At 30.7% G+C, this 15,740-nt stretch overlaps 2 protein-coding genes across 2 annotated transcripts in view; one reads left to right on the forward strand and one right to left on the reverse strand.

The window, feature by feature from the left end:
- LOC106689261 (phenoloxidase-activating factor 2) overlaps window positions 1–15,483 on the reverse strand; it is a 20,459-nt gene extending 4,976 nt beyond the window's left edge. The window contains exons 1-4 of the mRNA XM_014434158.3: window positions 15,374–15,483; window positions 3,221–3,456; window positions 2,238–2,415; window positions 442–557 (exon numbers count right to left, since the gene is read on the reverse strand). Coding sequence (XP_014289644.1) covers window positions 442–557; window positions 2,238–2,415; window positions 3,221–3,453 — 527 coding nt within the window. The 5' untranslated portion in view covers window positions 3,454–3,456; window positions 15,374–15,483. The remainder of the gene's footprint in view (window positions 1–441; window positions 558–2,237; window positions 2,416–3,220; window positions 3,457–15,373) is intronic.
- On the forward strand, window positions 10,857–11,270 carry LOC106689257 (histone-lysine N-methyltransferase SETMAR-like). Its single transcript, XM_014434153.1, has one exon. The coding sequence runs from the start codon at window positions 10,857–10,859 to the stop codon at window positions 11,268–11,270; it is 414 nt and encodes a 137-aa protein (XP_014289639.1).
- Window positions 15,484–15,740: the final 257 nt, after the last annotated feature.

The following is a 15,740-nucleotide window of genomic DNA, read 5'->3' on the forward strand; positions in this document are numbered from 1 at the left end:
AACCCTTTATACATCAAAATATATTATTTACTCAAAAAGAGCATGTTACAATATATATATAAACTTCTGCTAGAGAATAAAATCTAAATCATTAATGTATACATACCTACAAAACAAAATTGGTTTTTATAGTCTTTGCATCGATATTAACAAGATGGCTATATAAATTTTAATTGAAGAACAAACAAAATTATTAGATTTATTACACACCATATATTCAATATTATTTATTTTTTAAATTTGTCAAATTATCCTGAAACACCCTTTTCGAATTTCAATTCCTTATTCAATTTGTAAAGTATTTCTAGGAATACCTAATGATATTTTGAAAATGTATGATTTTTCTTGTTTTGATCCATTCTTTCTTCATTGATTTTTTGGCAGTTTTGAGAATTTATTAGTGAACACTAAATTTTTTTAAAGTAAATGTTGACATCTTACTTCGTAACACAGTGAGCTGCTGTTAAAACAACACTTTCATGGATAAGTGCTCCTCCACATTGGTAGACCATTAGCTCAGTGCCATCGTCTAGAAGACTTCGTCTCAGCAGGGCTACCTAGTCACAAAATAATTTCCCTTTATTGATTTCTGTTTATAATTATAAAAATCTATCTAATTTGATATTTCAAAAACTATTTTAACACTAAATTTATAGCTACGATATTAGTGAACAATTCCAGTTTTCAAAATATTGGAACTTTTATATATTTTTATTGGAACCCGAATACAAATGAAATTGGTTGATTTTGACTGGTTTAAACATTTAGTTAAGAGTTTACTAAAATATTAATTTATTTGGAAAACATGGCTGCATAGTTATAATCAACTTTAATTAAATCATAGATCTATCCCACCATAAGTCCTTTATAAAATCGCCATGTTATTTTACCAATAAATTATTCATGAAGCCCATTGGCTTGCTTCCCAATTATCTTTTAACATTGAGAGGGGGGGTTGGAAGGATGAAGGAGGGAAACCATGATACAACAAATAATAACTATTTTGGAGCAGTTAATTTTAAAGGGTTTCATAAAAAGTTGTTTATATGCTCCTCTTAGGTTGTCAAATATTTACTTTATTTATTAATAAAAAAGTAATTTAAAAAAATAGAGAAAGAACAGGTATAATTAGGTCCTGGAAGGGTAACTAATAATTTTTTTTTTTAAGGAATAGGTTAAAAGAATTATAGTACAGTACCAGCAATATGTGCTACAATATTCTCATTTTCATATTTTATAATTTTCATTTTCTAATTTTAATTAAGTCGATAAAAGGACCTTTACTATTCATTATCTTTATAAATGAGATTCATAAAATTTGGAAAATAATGACAGCTATAAATATTGCTCATCTTTATAAAATAACGCCAGAATAGCCTTATCTATATGCTAATGATGTTGAACTAATAGCATATAATGTAGACAAGTTACAGTGGTATTTATCAATTGGTTGACAGAATCCTCAAGATATATGTGTTTAATTTAACTATTCAAAAAGCAATAATTTTCCTCACTGAGAAAATATTGATAGGACATTTGTACAGAAAAAGAAAGAAATTTGAAGTCATAAATAACAACTATCTGTCTTCACACTCCCCTGGAAACAGTGATCATAGTTAAAGAAGCATAGCTATCAGTGAAAAGTAATATTTTTGAGAAATATCACTGAAAATTAAATTGTATATGTAATCTAATGTGCTATTATCTGGCTCTTTGAAAGTTGGGTTACTATAATAGATAGAGAGCCAGAAGAAATTTCATTTACCCCAAAGAGATACAGCTGGGAACCACTTAAATCAACAGCACTCAGTGCCCAGTTAGGTAAACCAATAGTCAGTCACACTCTGACCGGGGTCTTACCAAAGAAAATTTAGATTAAAATTGCCAAAAACGTTTAAAAAATATATATATATTTTCATTCAGAGTTCCATATCTTTAAAACTACCATCAACAATATAAAACCTAATAGAACATCATTTAAATTAAATTTTGTATAACTGATAGGTAAACCAATAGTCAGTCACACTTTGACCAGGGTCTTGAGAAGACCCCAAATTTCATACTGATCATATAATACTACCTCGGAGGATGTATGAAAATACAAGATAATGAATGAATATTTGGTCAAAGCTAACAGGATTAACAATATTGGTGTGAGATTCCTTTAAGTTAAAATGTAGCAAATAGGAAAGGAAAGAAAATGAACGTATATCTATCATAAAAAACACATAATTTACCATCCAAGGAAATTCGCCAAACTGCGCTTCATTGTTATTATCTCCTATTATTCTGAAGCCAATACCTTCAGGGTGGCGTTGACCACATCCTTTTCTTTGTTTAGGTTCTGGCTTGATAGTGTTTTCTGTTGGGTCTTTGCAACACTGATCAATGTAATCCTCACAAATACCTCTTATCCTGCAATTCATGGATTATATAAATATTTATGTCTTCCTTTTTTTGTACAAAGAAAAACTATTTTGAAAATATTTGAACAAAATATCAAGTGAATCAATTGGCTATTTGATGATGGCTATTTTAATGTCTGAATGGTTTAAAAAAATAAAAATGGAAATAGATCTTGGAAAGAAGCATTTAATATTATTCATTTGATTAGAAAATCAATGTAAAGACAAAATATTTTGTTGATACAGTGATTTCAACGATTGAATTTGGATTAACCATCAACTAATCAATAGTAAAGAATTTCAATTATAGCGAAAACTTATATTTTGGATAATTTCCTCAATTATCAAAAGTATAAGTTTTGATACATCTTATATTCTTCACAGGAATATATGCAATGCTACTAAGACTCGTAAGAGTTGTATATTTAGTACTAATCTTAATTATTATGAATTAAACAAGTTAACAGATTTTACTAATCAGTAATTTGATTAATGAAAGATTGGTTTATCATGTACATGAAAATTAAGGTTTTGAATACTATTAGATATCTTTGAACATTGTGAAAACCAAGTGATTTGGTCTTGGCATATAACGAAATGTTGAGCTTTTAAGTTATTATTAACATCATATATTTCTTGAACCCTGAATGGAAAATCTCTTTTTAAGTTCAATGCCAATGTGAGCCTATTAATATCTATTCTAAATTAAATAATATATTTTTTCTCACTGGAAAATATTATTATTTTTAGGACAGCTTTATGTTATGGGATACGTTGTAAAGGATTAAAAATATAGGGTTTCAAACCTATTCTACCTGATATCTAATATTCCAGTACCATCAGTCACTATTTTTCCATTGGCACACTGGTAGTAAGGGACGCAAACGCATTCATCACCATTTTCATCAACAGCTTCTCTGGGCTTATCGATTTTATTTTGGGGAGTTGTAGTTCCAAATACATTTTCTATTAATGAATCCAAGTCTCCTGGATCTTGCAATTTAGCTAGGCTTACCAAAGAGCCTAGCAGTAAAATGCGTACAATCATTGCCTACAAATTACAGAAAATAAACATATCTTAGTAAATTAAATATCCCATTGAATGACTAAAAGTAGGAAATATAAGTATTATATAGTTTATAGAATGAATTTAGACCAATGGTTATTATTGATAAAACAATCAAAATTATGCATGATACCCAACAGAATAGATATGATTCCATTCATATTAATATATTTCATAGTATAAAAACATAAATAGTATAATGTAATATTCATATTAATTCATTTAATACTGTAAGAGTTACTGCAACAAGAAATGTCTTGAACTGGTTGAGAGTTAACATGCAAAAATATACCAATTCAATATTGAAAATAATTGAATATACAATTTGTTGAGTGTTACATTTATCTTCTCTTTTAAACCTTCAAAGTGACATGATGGTGTGTTTTACAATTTTTGTCTACAATGCAGTTTTATTTATTCATTTTAATATTAGTTTGGCACTACCTGATTCCTTTCAACTTCTTCCTCTAAACATTTCTGTCTCTGGCATCCAACATTGGGTTTCTGATACTGGGTATAGTTGGAGTGTCATTGGTGATTATATCAGAGCACCCAAGTTTCTACTCTCCTCTCTGTAAAATTGATTGTTTTCCAATAATGATGGCTGTATATCCTTTCTATTACCAGAAGACTAGAGTTCCATTGGGCCAAATTGAAAAGTAGTTAAACCAATATGTCTAATTGTCTTAAAACTGGCTCAATCCTAATTTTTTTGTTTATGTGACTGTTGAATTCTGCTGAACATTGCTTGTTCTTCAGAGTATGTTCGGTATGCATAATGAATTTGGAGGGCTTTGTAGAGCTCATCTCTATTAAGGTTCACATATTGATAATATTTTTACATCAGTTTTAAAAATAAATTATTGAATTTTAAGTTTAAATTATGAAATTAATAAAAAAGGTCAAAGAAAATTAACACTTCAGCGTTAACACACAGGTTCAAGGTTATTTTTAGAAGATCATAGAATCCTTTCTCTTGATTTTAGACGTGGAAACACTGAGAAGTTAAGACTGAAGCAGGTTGTAACATATGGGAGGGCTGAAGACGGGGGTCTTCAATCCGATAATTAGTTGTTGGTACTTTCTCTTAAACGTGAATCCCCTGGAATTTAGTAGTTTTTTTATTAGTTATGAATGAGTAGTTTTTTTATCGCTGCAACTATAATAGTGCGTTGGGTGATGTTTCTTATATGGCCTCTAGTCCAGTGGATTTCCAATGTAATACATCCCTGTACTAGATACCTAATTGAAAATACAAATGTCTAATTTATATGTTTTGTGTGTAAAAACATTTACGAGACAAACAGTCAAAGCTTCCAATACATTACAAAAGACTGATATACATGACTATAATAAGGCCTATATGGATATAAAGAGTTGAGTTTTAGGATTACACTAAACCATAGAATTGCTTCTGTAACCAATCCAAAATTCCTAAAATCCTCATTGCTAATTTTGTCACAAATAAAATCATCCATAAAGACCTTAATGTTCCATATGTAGCTGATCGAGTCCAAACCAGATATCAATCCTTTCATTCTAAACTCCCTAACCAACCACTAGTTTCTTCCTCTACCTTTGTTCTTCTTCTATTCTGAACAATTCTTCAAGGTACCTGAAAAGAAGATGGCCTCGTGACCTCTTAATACAGAATGTTATTGGAGTGTTAAAAATGAGTAGTTTTTAACATTGTAACATTAATATCAGATTTACCAGATGCATTTTAATATTATAAAGTTTTAAATATCAATAAATAAATATTAAAAAAACTTAATTGGGAACTACCTTTCCCTATTAATTGGAATACTGCCACTGAAGCTCTCTTCAATACCTGTTCATGAAATAGCAAGCTAATGCTCTATTTTATAAAAAACAAAACAAAAAAAAAACACACTTTGTTCTGAGGAACTAAATGAAATACTCATAAACTTGTATCTCTTGGATTAGCTTAGCAAATACTTAAGATGAATCAGCGAATAAATACTGGCAACGAACAGGACAGTTTCAACGCTAAAGACAGTTTTATTATCATGTTATAAAAATCGATTAAGATGTAGGAAATAACATTGGAAATTAGTCGATATGATTTTTTTAACGTTATATACCTGTCTAAATCCATATAATTGACAATCAGTGGATTGCTTGTCATGACGTTTCAGACATGAAGAAGAAAAATATCCAGAAGTTCTCTTCCCTGCCTCTATTCTAGGTAAATAAATTATCTAGGATAACTAGGCATAATGATAGTGGTAATTACTGTAAGTGGGTTATTATATTCTTTAATTTATCATGGAATCGATTGTGGTGATTCCATAAGTATTCGCACACACTTGGCAAACGTTTTAGCAAGATGTTTTAGAAATATGCCAAAGTGTTGTCGTAGAATGAATGAATATTTTTTATTGGGTTGTTATTTGTTTTTGTGTGTGTGATTTTTTTTACAGTTAACAAAAATCGGTAGGAAAAGATACTCATAAGATCCTACGCATGCTTGTAGTTACGGCCCTCTCGAGTCGAACGGTATAGCCCGGTTAAACTTGTTTGTTTTCAGTCCGATGTAGGGGCCTAACGCACAGCGGGGATGGTGCGCAAAACTTCTGAACTGTTTCAAAACCTTACTACCTTGCTTTGATCAACAATTATGTAAAGTAACTATGATATTAACTTAGAAAAATGTATTAAGTCATTTTGGTGAAAACATTTTATTTGGACCGTTATAAGTTAACGAGAACGGATTTGCTGAGCATAATTAAATGAGAAATGTCAAGAAATATTAAAAGATTTGCAATGAAAACTGTTACAAAACAACTTAAATAAAATACATTATTTAATTTATAATCCTAAACACATTCTTGAGACTGGTGAATTTATTTAAAATAAATAATTTAATTTCTATCCATTTTAGTCTCAACACATTTTATTTTTCTTATAAGTCCGACGTTTCGGCCAATCCGGCCATCCTCAGGGACAATCTACTTAATACAATTTTGGAATTATATGATTTAAAAACTCTAACTCCATGCAGGCTATACCGCCCAGGTCAAAACAACAATTTCTAATTAGTCAATATTAACATTAAAACCAAAATTAAAATCATTTATCGCAGTCACTATTTGTTAATTATTGTGATAAAGTTTTAACAAATAGTGACTGTGATAAATGATTTTAATTTTTGTTTTAATGTGAATATTGACTAATTAGAAATTGTTGTTTTGACCTGGGCACTATAGCCTGCATGGAGTTAGAGTTTTTAAATCATATAATTCCAAAACTGTATCAAGTAGATTGTCCCTGAGGATGGCTGGATTGGCCGAAACGTCGGACTTGTAAGAAAAATAAAATGTATTGAGACTAAAATGGATAGAAATTAAATTATTTATTTTAAATAAAATATATTATCTTAAAACCTTCATTAGGTCATATTAACAGAAAATTTAAACTATAAATTTAAATATTTTCGGACAAATTGTTTTCATACATCATTTCTTGTATTAAATAAACAGAAAATGATGTAGCTATCTCAATTATCAGCGGGTTTTTTCAGGAAAGATCCAAACGACTCCAACTCAATTGCAACTTTATGTTTTTATTTTTTTAGCTAATGCTATAAAATGAGAATTATCCTTTTAAATTTACATCGTTTCAACTATTGCCCTACTAACCACCTCGCTTTCCCTCTGTGTGAAACCAGCGGGGATGTCTGAAAAATTTGACTGAAATATATTAATAGATCTCGTAAAGGATGAGCCTTGCTTACGGAATAAAATCTTGGTAAAGTAGGAAATTTGAACTATTACGAAGATATAATTTTAGCCTATCTAAAAAAGAGAGTCCGAGCGCGGGTAAGGCCTGTGACTACCAACTCCATGGACCCGAGTTCGAATAGGGCTGGGCTGAAAATTGTTTTATGTTCTACTGTAGCCGTGAGTCAACTCCTGTGGGTTCTGGAGCCCCCTGAGGCCCACCCAGCCTCCTAAATTGGGTAAAAATCTGGTGGTCGGGCGTGATTCTGACCAAATCACCTCCTTGCACAACCGTTGGTCTAGTAATAGTAATCCCTTACAAAGTACTGAACCCCTAACCCTTCATAGTTTATAGTGATACAGATTTAATTTAATAAAGGTCAATACGACAATCTTTAAATTAATAAGAAAGAAAGATGTAATTTCCTATATATTATATAATAAAATATTTTTTTCCTCTAGACCAGTGGTTCCTAAACATTTATGTCCTACTGCCCCCTTTTTTATCCCACCGCCCCCTCTTTTTTTCCCCCGTCTTTTTTTCCTACCGCCCCCTCTTTTTTTCCTACCGCCCCCATTCCAGGAAAAATATTACTTAGCGCCCCCTGAAAATTTTTTTTTTTTAATTTTTAATAGCAATTAGTTGGAAATATATATACGTATTAATGTTTCACCCTTTTTCGTAAAATATAGCAAAAGAAATGTGTAAATTGGAAACATTGAATTTTGAAATTATGAAACTATTTATTGAACTAGGAATTGAATGTAATACAAAAGAAAGGTAAAATATTCGAAATCATCTTAATGAGAAGGATGTACCCGGTATGCTTCTACATAGTTAGTAATCCTCGGTTCTGTTTTCGTTAACTGTAATATTGTTAAACGTGTCAACTTGTAGTTATTCATCGCCCCCAAATGCACCTGTGGCCATCACCGCCCCTTGAATTGTTGCAGCGCCCACTTTGGGAATCATTGCTCCAGACTAATATTTTCTGTATTCGATATAATTTGGGTTATTTACCATTGTATTGACATTTTTGCGAATAAGCTAAAAAAAAAAAATGTCGTTTGTGTACTGCGGATACTGTGATCACTCAAAGCCGCCTTCAGATTTCGGTTTGAGCCTGAGTTACGTTTACAGTAGTTTACTCCTTTGATGTTTTTTCATTAGGTTTGGAGTCAACAAACTGGAAATTTTAGTTCTAGATATTTTACACTATTTTTTTGGCGGTTAATACATCATCGAGGTATCGGAAAGGGATTTCAAATTTTATAATGAGGTGTAAATAGTTGACCGTAGATTAATGCTTGAAGAAGTTTGTCGGGGGGTGCGGTCAGCAAAGAACAACATAAATAAACAAAACCATATTTATTTATTAAATAATGATGAAGACCTGAAACTCAAGTCGAAACGTCGGCATAAAATAAATAAATATAGTTTTGTTTATTTATGTTGTTCTTTGCTGACCGCACCCCCCGACAAACTTCTTCAAGCATTTCAAATTTTGATTCGGATACGACCTATTGGCATATATTTAAGGTTAATCTTATTTTCCATAACTTATTCCAAACATGTAGTTTTTATTAGTGATGTTTTTGCGTTAGTGAGGTCTGTGTAGGATCACGCCTTCTTATGATTGCAGTGCTGACTGGAAACGTTACTGTCAGATGTGTTGTTGTGATGGGTGTTTACGACATGATTGACACCCTTTTTTTTTCTTCTAGTTTTGAGAATTTCGAAATAATACTCGGTAGGTATTAGCTTTGGCGGAAGAAGTTTTTTTCGGTTAAAAGTTTGACTTTGAAACCTCTACCGTCTCTTTCCAGCGCACTTAACTCAGGAATTTATAAAGAAAAGAGATATTTTCAAAGAAGGATCCTCGTAGAAAATCTAATTTTAAAACGAATTCATATTGGTAATTTTTCCGTCCTGATTCGTCTTGTATGTATAAATCGCCAAAAACCGCAAGCAATGTTTTACAGTTCTGACGGTTTGCGCGCAAACGGGGAGGCAAAGTAAACTAACAAAAAACAAGATCGCTTGGGACTTCACTTTGTCATTAGAATCCGTCATTATAATTCAGGAATTATAATCATCACATATATCTAGATCTCATCGGCCGATCGAAGATACTCAAATTGTGATGAAGGATTATTATAGGACATTTCTTTGAACATAGAACTATATTAACTTAAACACCTGATCAATAGAGTTCTCTTTTTTTACACTTTATCAATTCCAGTACTAGTCGATTCTATGGCATATTACTATCGACTTGATGAAACAGACCGTTATATACTATAGCTATTACATCATATGTACTTCAATGTTATTATCAAATATGATAATCAAGGCGCATAAAAAAGAGGCAGAATTTATACAATGGTGATATAATTTCCGGAAAAAGACAATTGAAAAATGTTCATGGGAACTGGTTTAGGTGCAAGGACGATCCGAGGTCTTAGGAAAAGAGAGTACAGATTTGTTTATATTACCTTTGCTAAGGAGTATCTCAAAAATACGATTATAGTGACTCGAACTAGTTTCGCGTAATAAGAGAAATAAATGAAAATCAATAATTCATAATATTACCCATATATAATGAATCTTGACTATTTCTACTATATAAGCATTTCAATTGTATTAAAACTTCCTTTAAGCGCATTATCCGTCAAGAGCTTTTTGTGGTCTTGATAGCTAATAACGTAAAAGCGTAACAATAAAATAGAACCAAGAAGTAATTTTACCGTTGTACGAGGGTGGTTTGAAAAGTTCTCAGAATCGTCGCTAGATGTCAGTGCTAGAGCAGCAAGGTTCCCGCGCAATAATCACACATCCTTTGTGAGTGAACAAGTGGCGTTAGTGGTAGCGACGACTCTTTGTTGTTGTTGTTGTTTAATGCATAGTGATTTGTGACGATTGAAAAACCTGAGATTCGAGCAGTGATCAAGTACTTTGTATATAAATAAATGAAAATCAATAATTCATAATCTTACCCATATATAATGAATCTTGACTATTTCTACTACATAAGCCTTTCAATTATATTAAAATTTCCTTTAAGCGCATTATCCGCCAAGAGCTTTTTGTGGCCTTGATAGCTAATGACGTAAAAGCATAACAATAAAATAGAATAAAAAAAAAATTATGCAAGCTTGTAGAACACACTGGGGGACTCCGCTCCTTCATCAACTGTTGCCAAGTGGACCAGCGAGTTTAAATTTGGTCGGGAGAGCTTAGATGATGATCCGCGTAGTGGACGGCCATAAGACCTCATCATTTATCGCAAAAGTGCATTAAAAAGTCGAGTGAAAGTGCGTGAGATTGCTGAAGCTGTATGGATGTCATCTGAACGGGTATATTACATTTTAACTGAAGAATTGGGAATGAAAAAAATATTCGCAAGATGGGTCCCGCTGCTCCTGACATTGGACCCTAAACGCACCAGATTGGAAATGTCTGAACAAAACCTGGTCCGTTTTCAGCGCAACCAACAGGATTTTTTGCGCCGGTTTGTGACTACAGATGAAACTTGTGTCCACTGCTAAAAGCCAGAGACAAAACAGCAGTCAAAGCTGTGGAAAGTGGCTGAGTCTCCACCATCAAAGAAAGGTAAGGCAATACGTTCAACCGGAAAGGTCATGGCCTCAGTTTTCTGGGATACAAAAGACATTCTGCTGATAGATTATCTTCCGACTGGCCAAACAATTACGCGGCAATACTACGCAAACCTCCTAGACCAACTACAGGAAAAGATACGCGAAAAAAGGCCCAGTTTGGCAAGTAAAAAAGTCATCTTTCATCAGGACAACGCCCGCCCACACACAAGTGCTATTGCCATGGAAAAACTTCATGAACTGAGGTACGAACTGTTGCCACATCCACCTTATTCACCTGATTTGACACCATCAGACTTTCATCTCTTCTCTAAGCTGAAAATTTTCCAAGGTCGACGGAGATTGCCTATAACGGCAGAAGAGACAGCCGAATTGAAGATGTATTTTGTAGGCCAGGAGGAATCTCATTTTCGAGATGGGATCAAGGCATTGGCATAGCTGAACCAAATGCATTAGTCTACAGGGAGACTATATTGAAAAATAAAAGCAGTCCCACCAAGGTAAGACACTTTTCTAGTACATTCCGAGAACTTTTAAAACCACCCTCGTACTATTGGGCCCCAACATACCCTGGAAATATTCATTCATTGAAGAAATATTCAGAGAACTAAATTAGTTCCCAAATATTGGCTTGAGTAATCTTAACGTTTGCCATTTGCCGCAAAACAAAAATATCTACAAATGCTTAGTAAGCAAATAAAGTAACAAACATCCATATCCACACGCTTCTGTGTTCCAAAGGAGGTGGACGTCGGGTGTTTTCTTCGATTTAAACTATTTTTATTAAAAACCTAATTTGTTTGCTCATTTTTTATTTGGAGTTCCATATCCTTAAAACTACCTTTTTATTTTGTTTTATTTATTTTTTTTAACCCTAATTTTTTTGTTTTAGTTATTGTGCCATCACAACCCTTAAGGGTGCCCAACACTTTTGGCCAAACCAAGACCATGAACTCAAATACAGCCAATCTCATTACTATAAAATGTACTATATGATTAGATTTTTTGTACTTATATGTATATACTTATTTATCTTCTGTTTTATTTCGGATTATATGGGTTCTGAAAAAAAAAAACAACTTAAAACTACCAATAGCACTAACAACCTTTATAGGACATTATTTAAAGCAGAGTAAACCAACATATAGTAATTCATTAACCAAACTTTTTTTTTTATAACCTCCATAAATCAATATTAAGTTAATTTATTTTGGCAAATTTCATAGTACATTTGACGTTTGGTTAATGAATTACTATATCTCAGTTTTTTCTAATTAAATAACGTTCTATAAAGGTTGTTAGTGCTATAGCTAGTAAAAAATTAATAAAAATTTAGATTTTACTTGAATAAAATAAACTCCAGGGGACATTCATTCTAAATACTTCAATATTTATTTATAATGAAATTTACTATATATGTATGTATAGTAAATTTCATTATAAATAAATACTTCAATATTTATTTATAATGAAATTTACTATATATGTATGTATACCGTGTATAGTCGAGGAAAAAACTGAACCATTTTCATAATTTTTTTTTAATTAACAGAAGTCAAAAATTTATTTTTGTGTTTCTGAAAGTGCTGCTATTTTTGTAGGTAGTAAGGCCTGACTGGCATACTCTCATTTCTTTATTGCCAATGTAATAAATATTAAAACAAAATAATACAATAATAGTTTTTTTCCGTTGATGTAGATTTTTTCGCATGGATTCTCGGACTAAGTGGGGCTAATTACATCATTAGTTGGTTTGACGGATAGCTTCATCAATCTGAACAACACATTTTTTAAATATAACTTTTAATAATTTCATGAAAACTAAAACGTCAGTACTAAAAAAAAGTGACTTAATTTCAATAATGTATAATAACAGGTGTATTAAGATAAAACAAAATACTGTAGATCCAATAAAAAGAAAATAAATGAAGAAGTGAAATAAAAGTTCTTTTAGAAAACACTAAAACAAAATAATATAACTAACTCTGTGTTTAGTATTAAAGATAGTTTGTATACTTAAATAAAGCATATATCTGTAGATTATTTTAATTGGTCATCATGTATTATTATCTATATTGTATTATCATACATATCATCTATATATTAAGTTTTGAAGTGCATTTTAATATTTATCTAATCTAAGTGTTAAATTAATATTGGAAGTTGTTTGTTTAAATACTGTATTATTGTTTTTATTTAGATACAAAATAAACAAACGGTAAAAGTCGATTTATGTTAAGTGTTAAACATGTTAAATGCATCTAACCATAGATGGTTACTACTATATCAATTTATCGCACTAAATGCTTATAAACTCAGCCATATTAAATTTTTTTCATAAAACTTAAAATTCGTATCATGTGTGTCGTGAATAAAGGAGTTTTTGTATGAAGAGTTAATATATCCATTTTCGAAAAGTAAATACTTTTTTTCCAATTAAAATTCTAGTGAAAAGTATTCAGTTGAATTCAAAAATTTTCTCAGTTAGTTAGTGTTAAAAATCTTCAATTAAATAAAAATTATGTTATTTATATGACATGCTTCCATTTTAATTTTTAAATAATAACTATTTAAAAGTGAATATTCTGACTTTTGATTGATAACTCCTCAATAATTCCATCTTTCAGAAACTATAAAACACCTATACGAAATATTTGATGATAATTATATTTTTAACTCAAATGCAATCAGAAATTAAAAATTAAGAGAATCTTTCAGCTTTTTATACTCGACATTAAATAATTGAGGAAATAAAAATGAAATATACATATACTGTATCATATTTACTCTACATTCGTATAGTTACAATATTACCGGTTCCTAACTCCTGTGGTCGATGAATTAAAATACTAATACAAAATGGGCTTAGAAGTGCCATTGCTACAAGAAAGATTTAGCAGTTTATCACTGACGATAGAAACTGGAGTACTTAAATAAATAGACTTTGAAGAAGTAATCCATACTTTTGCTAATCAAAAATCAAGAAAGTGCCTCTTGCAATTTTTTTAAATTGTTTATTACTTATCAGATATTAAATAAATTAATGTGAGAAAATGTTAGGTGGGAGGGGATACCGTTCAGTAGAAATTTACAAAAATAAATGTAACTCATTGTGTTCGTGCCGACTTTCAGCCTTAATTAAAAAAAAAAATTGATAACTGCCATAAATAAAAAAAATAATAATCAGAAACAGTATAGAAAGAAAATAAAAAAGGTCACACAATAATACTATAAGAAGGTAATTTATAATAGAGGCGTAGTAAAAATTCATCCAAAATATTAGAATTAAAAATACTAATAAATAAAAAACTAACTATTAATTTTTTTTCTTCATTAGTAATATAATATAATATAATAATAATAACTTTTGGATAAATTCTTACTATACCTATACTATAAATTACCTTTTTATAGTATTATTTCTAATCTTTTAAAATTTTATTTATGGTCTCTCCTTTTCTTGAACCTAACGAAGGCCTAAAGTTTAGGCCAAAACGTCGGCTCAAATAAAATAAGTTAATATTTATTATTGTTAATTTCTATTCCTATTCTCCCCAAATTTGTTTACACTCAACTACAAGTATAAACACCTCATTATGAATTAATTAATGATTTTATCTAATGTGTTGTTTATGACCCTATGTTGTTCATAAAAGAATTTGTAGAACCTCCATTTCTTAAAGTTCCTGTGATCCCTACTACAGTGCCTGCATAATATATAGTATTTGCGCTATTGCTAAACTAATAATACAGTTGGAAATAGTAGATTGTGAGAATCAAAATAAAGCAAGAGCATAGAACAAGGAAAATAGAATCCGGATTTCATGAACCAACAATTACTTTTAGAAAATTATCTTGAACTTCTGGTCAGTTAAAATTCATTAAATTCGTTTAATCCTGGGTAATTTTTTGTATCTAACCGTAAGATCAGACTGATTATGATTTCGTATACAAGGTACAATATTTTTCATGTAAAGAATATTGTCGTATATTATTGCAAAAGACTAAGATTTAAATAATAGTTTACATTCATTAGATGAGTATTAGAAATAATATTCTAATAAATTTATAATCTAATAATTCCTTAATAAGGATGAAAATACAAAGGTGAAGTTTACGAGTACAGAATAAGTTGTAATGTAATTTTTTTTAGAGGAGTTATGTTTTCTTTTTTTAAAAATTTTTATTTTCATTGGAATAAGTTGTATTATAAAAAAAAAAAAAAATTAAAATACTTATCCTAAAAATGAATGATCTTAGAAGTTGATTTTTTTCTTTTAAATATCAAGCAGATAATTAAAAAGAAATATCTAAAGTAATATTGATCAATGAAGTAATTATTTAATTATGCACTGATATAGTTGTCACAATAAACATTCACATTATGAATTATTTTTTCACCATGAGATTAAAATCGCATTGATATTTGTATTTTAAGGCACATTCCTAATTATAATTATAAAATGGAGAAAGAAACAAAAAAAATGGTGAGAACACAAACACAGAAGTTTTATACATAAATATGGATTTTGTATACGTACCGTGAGACACTATCACACCTGGATTCGAACTTGATCAGGCTGAGACACACTGACAACTGAGCTCCATGCGAAGGCCCCACTCCACTGACGTCACCCCTTCACCTTCGCACCTAATAATCAGAAGAGTTGTCTTTTTGGTCCTTTTGTAGGATCCACGAAGGCTATCTTTGTCTTGGCTAGATCTTTTTCTGGAATTGTCCGCTATTTAGGGGTACACGTCGGGACGGGGAACTATCGATGAATTCTCACTGACTTGTTAATTATAGGTTCTTAAGATGCGTTTACATCGATAAGTTACCTATGGTATTGTTAGAAAAATCCTAGTAATATTTTTCCTAGTAACACCGGTCAATAGCGGAATGTTATT

This window comes from Halyomorpha halys, unplaced genomic scaffold (assembly GCF_000696795.3).
Source record: "Halyomorpha halys isolate HHAL.00 unplaced genomic scaffold, Hhal_1.1 Scaffold1313.1, whole genome shotgun sequence".
In the NCBI taxonomy this organism is placed as follows: Eukaryota; Metazoa; Arthropoda; class Insecta; order Hemiptera; family Pentatomidae; genus Halyomorpha; species Halyomorpha halys.

Excerpts from the sequence above, each read along its gene's own strand:
- LOC106689257 (XM_014434153.1), top strand. The coding sequence starts at position 10,857 with ATGGCCTCAGTTTTCTGGGATACAAAAGACATTCTGCTGATAGATTAT.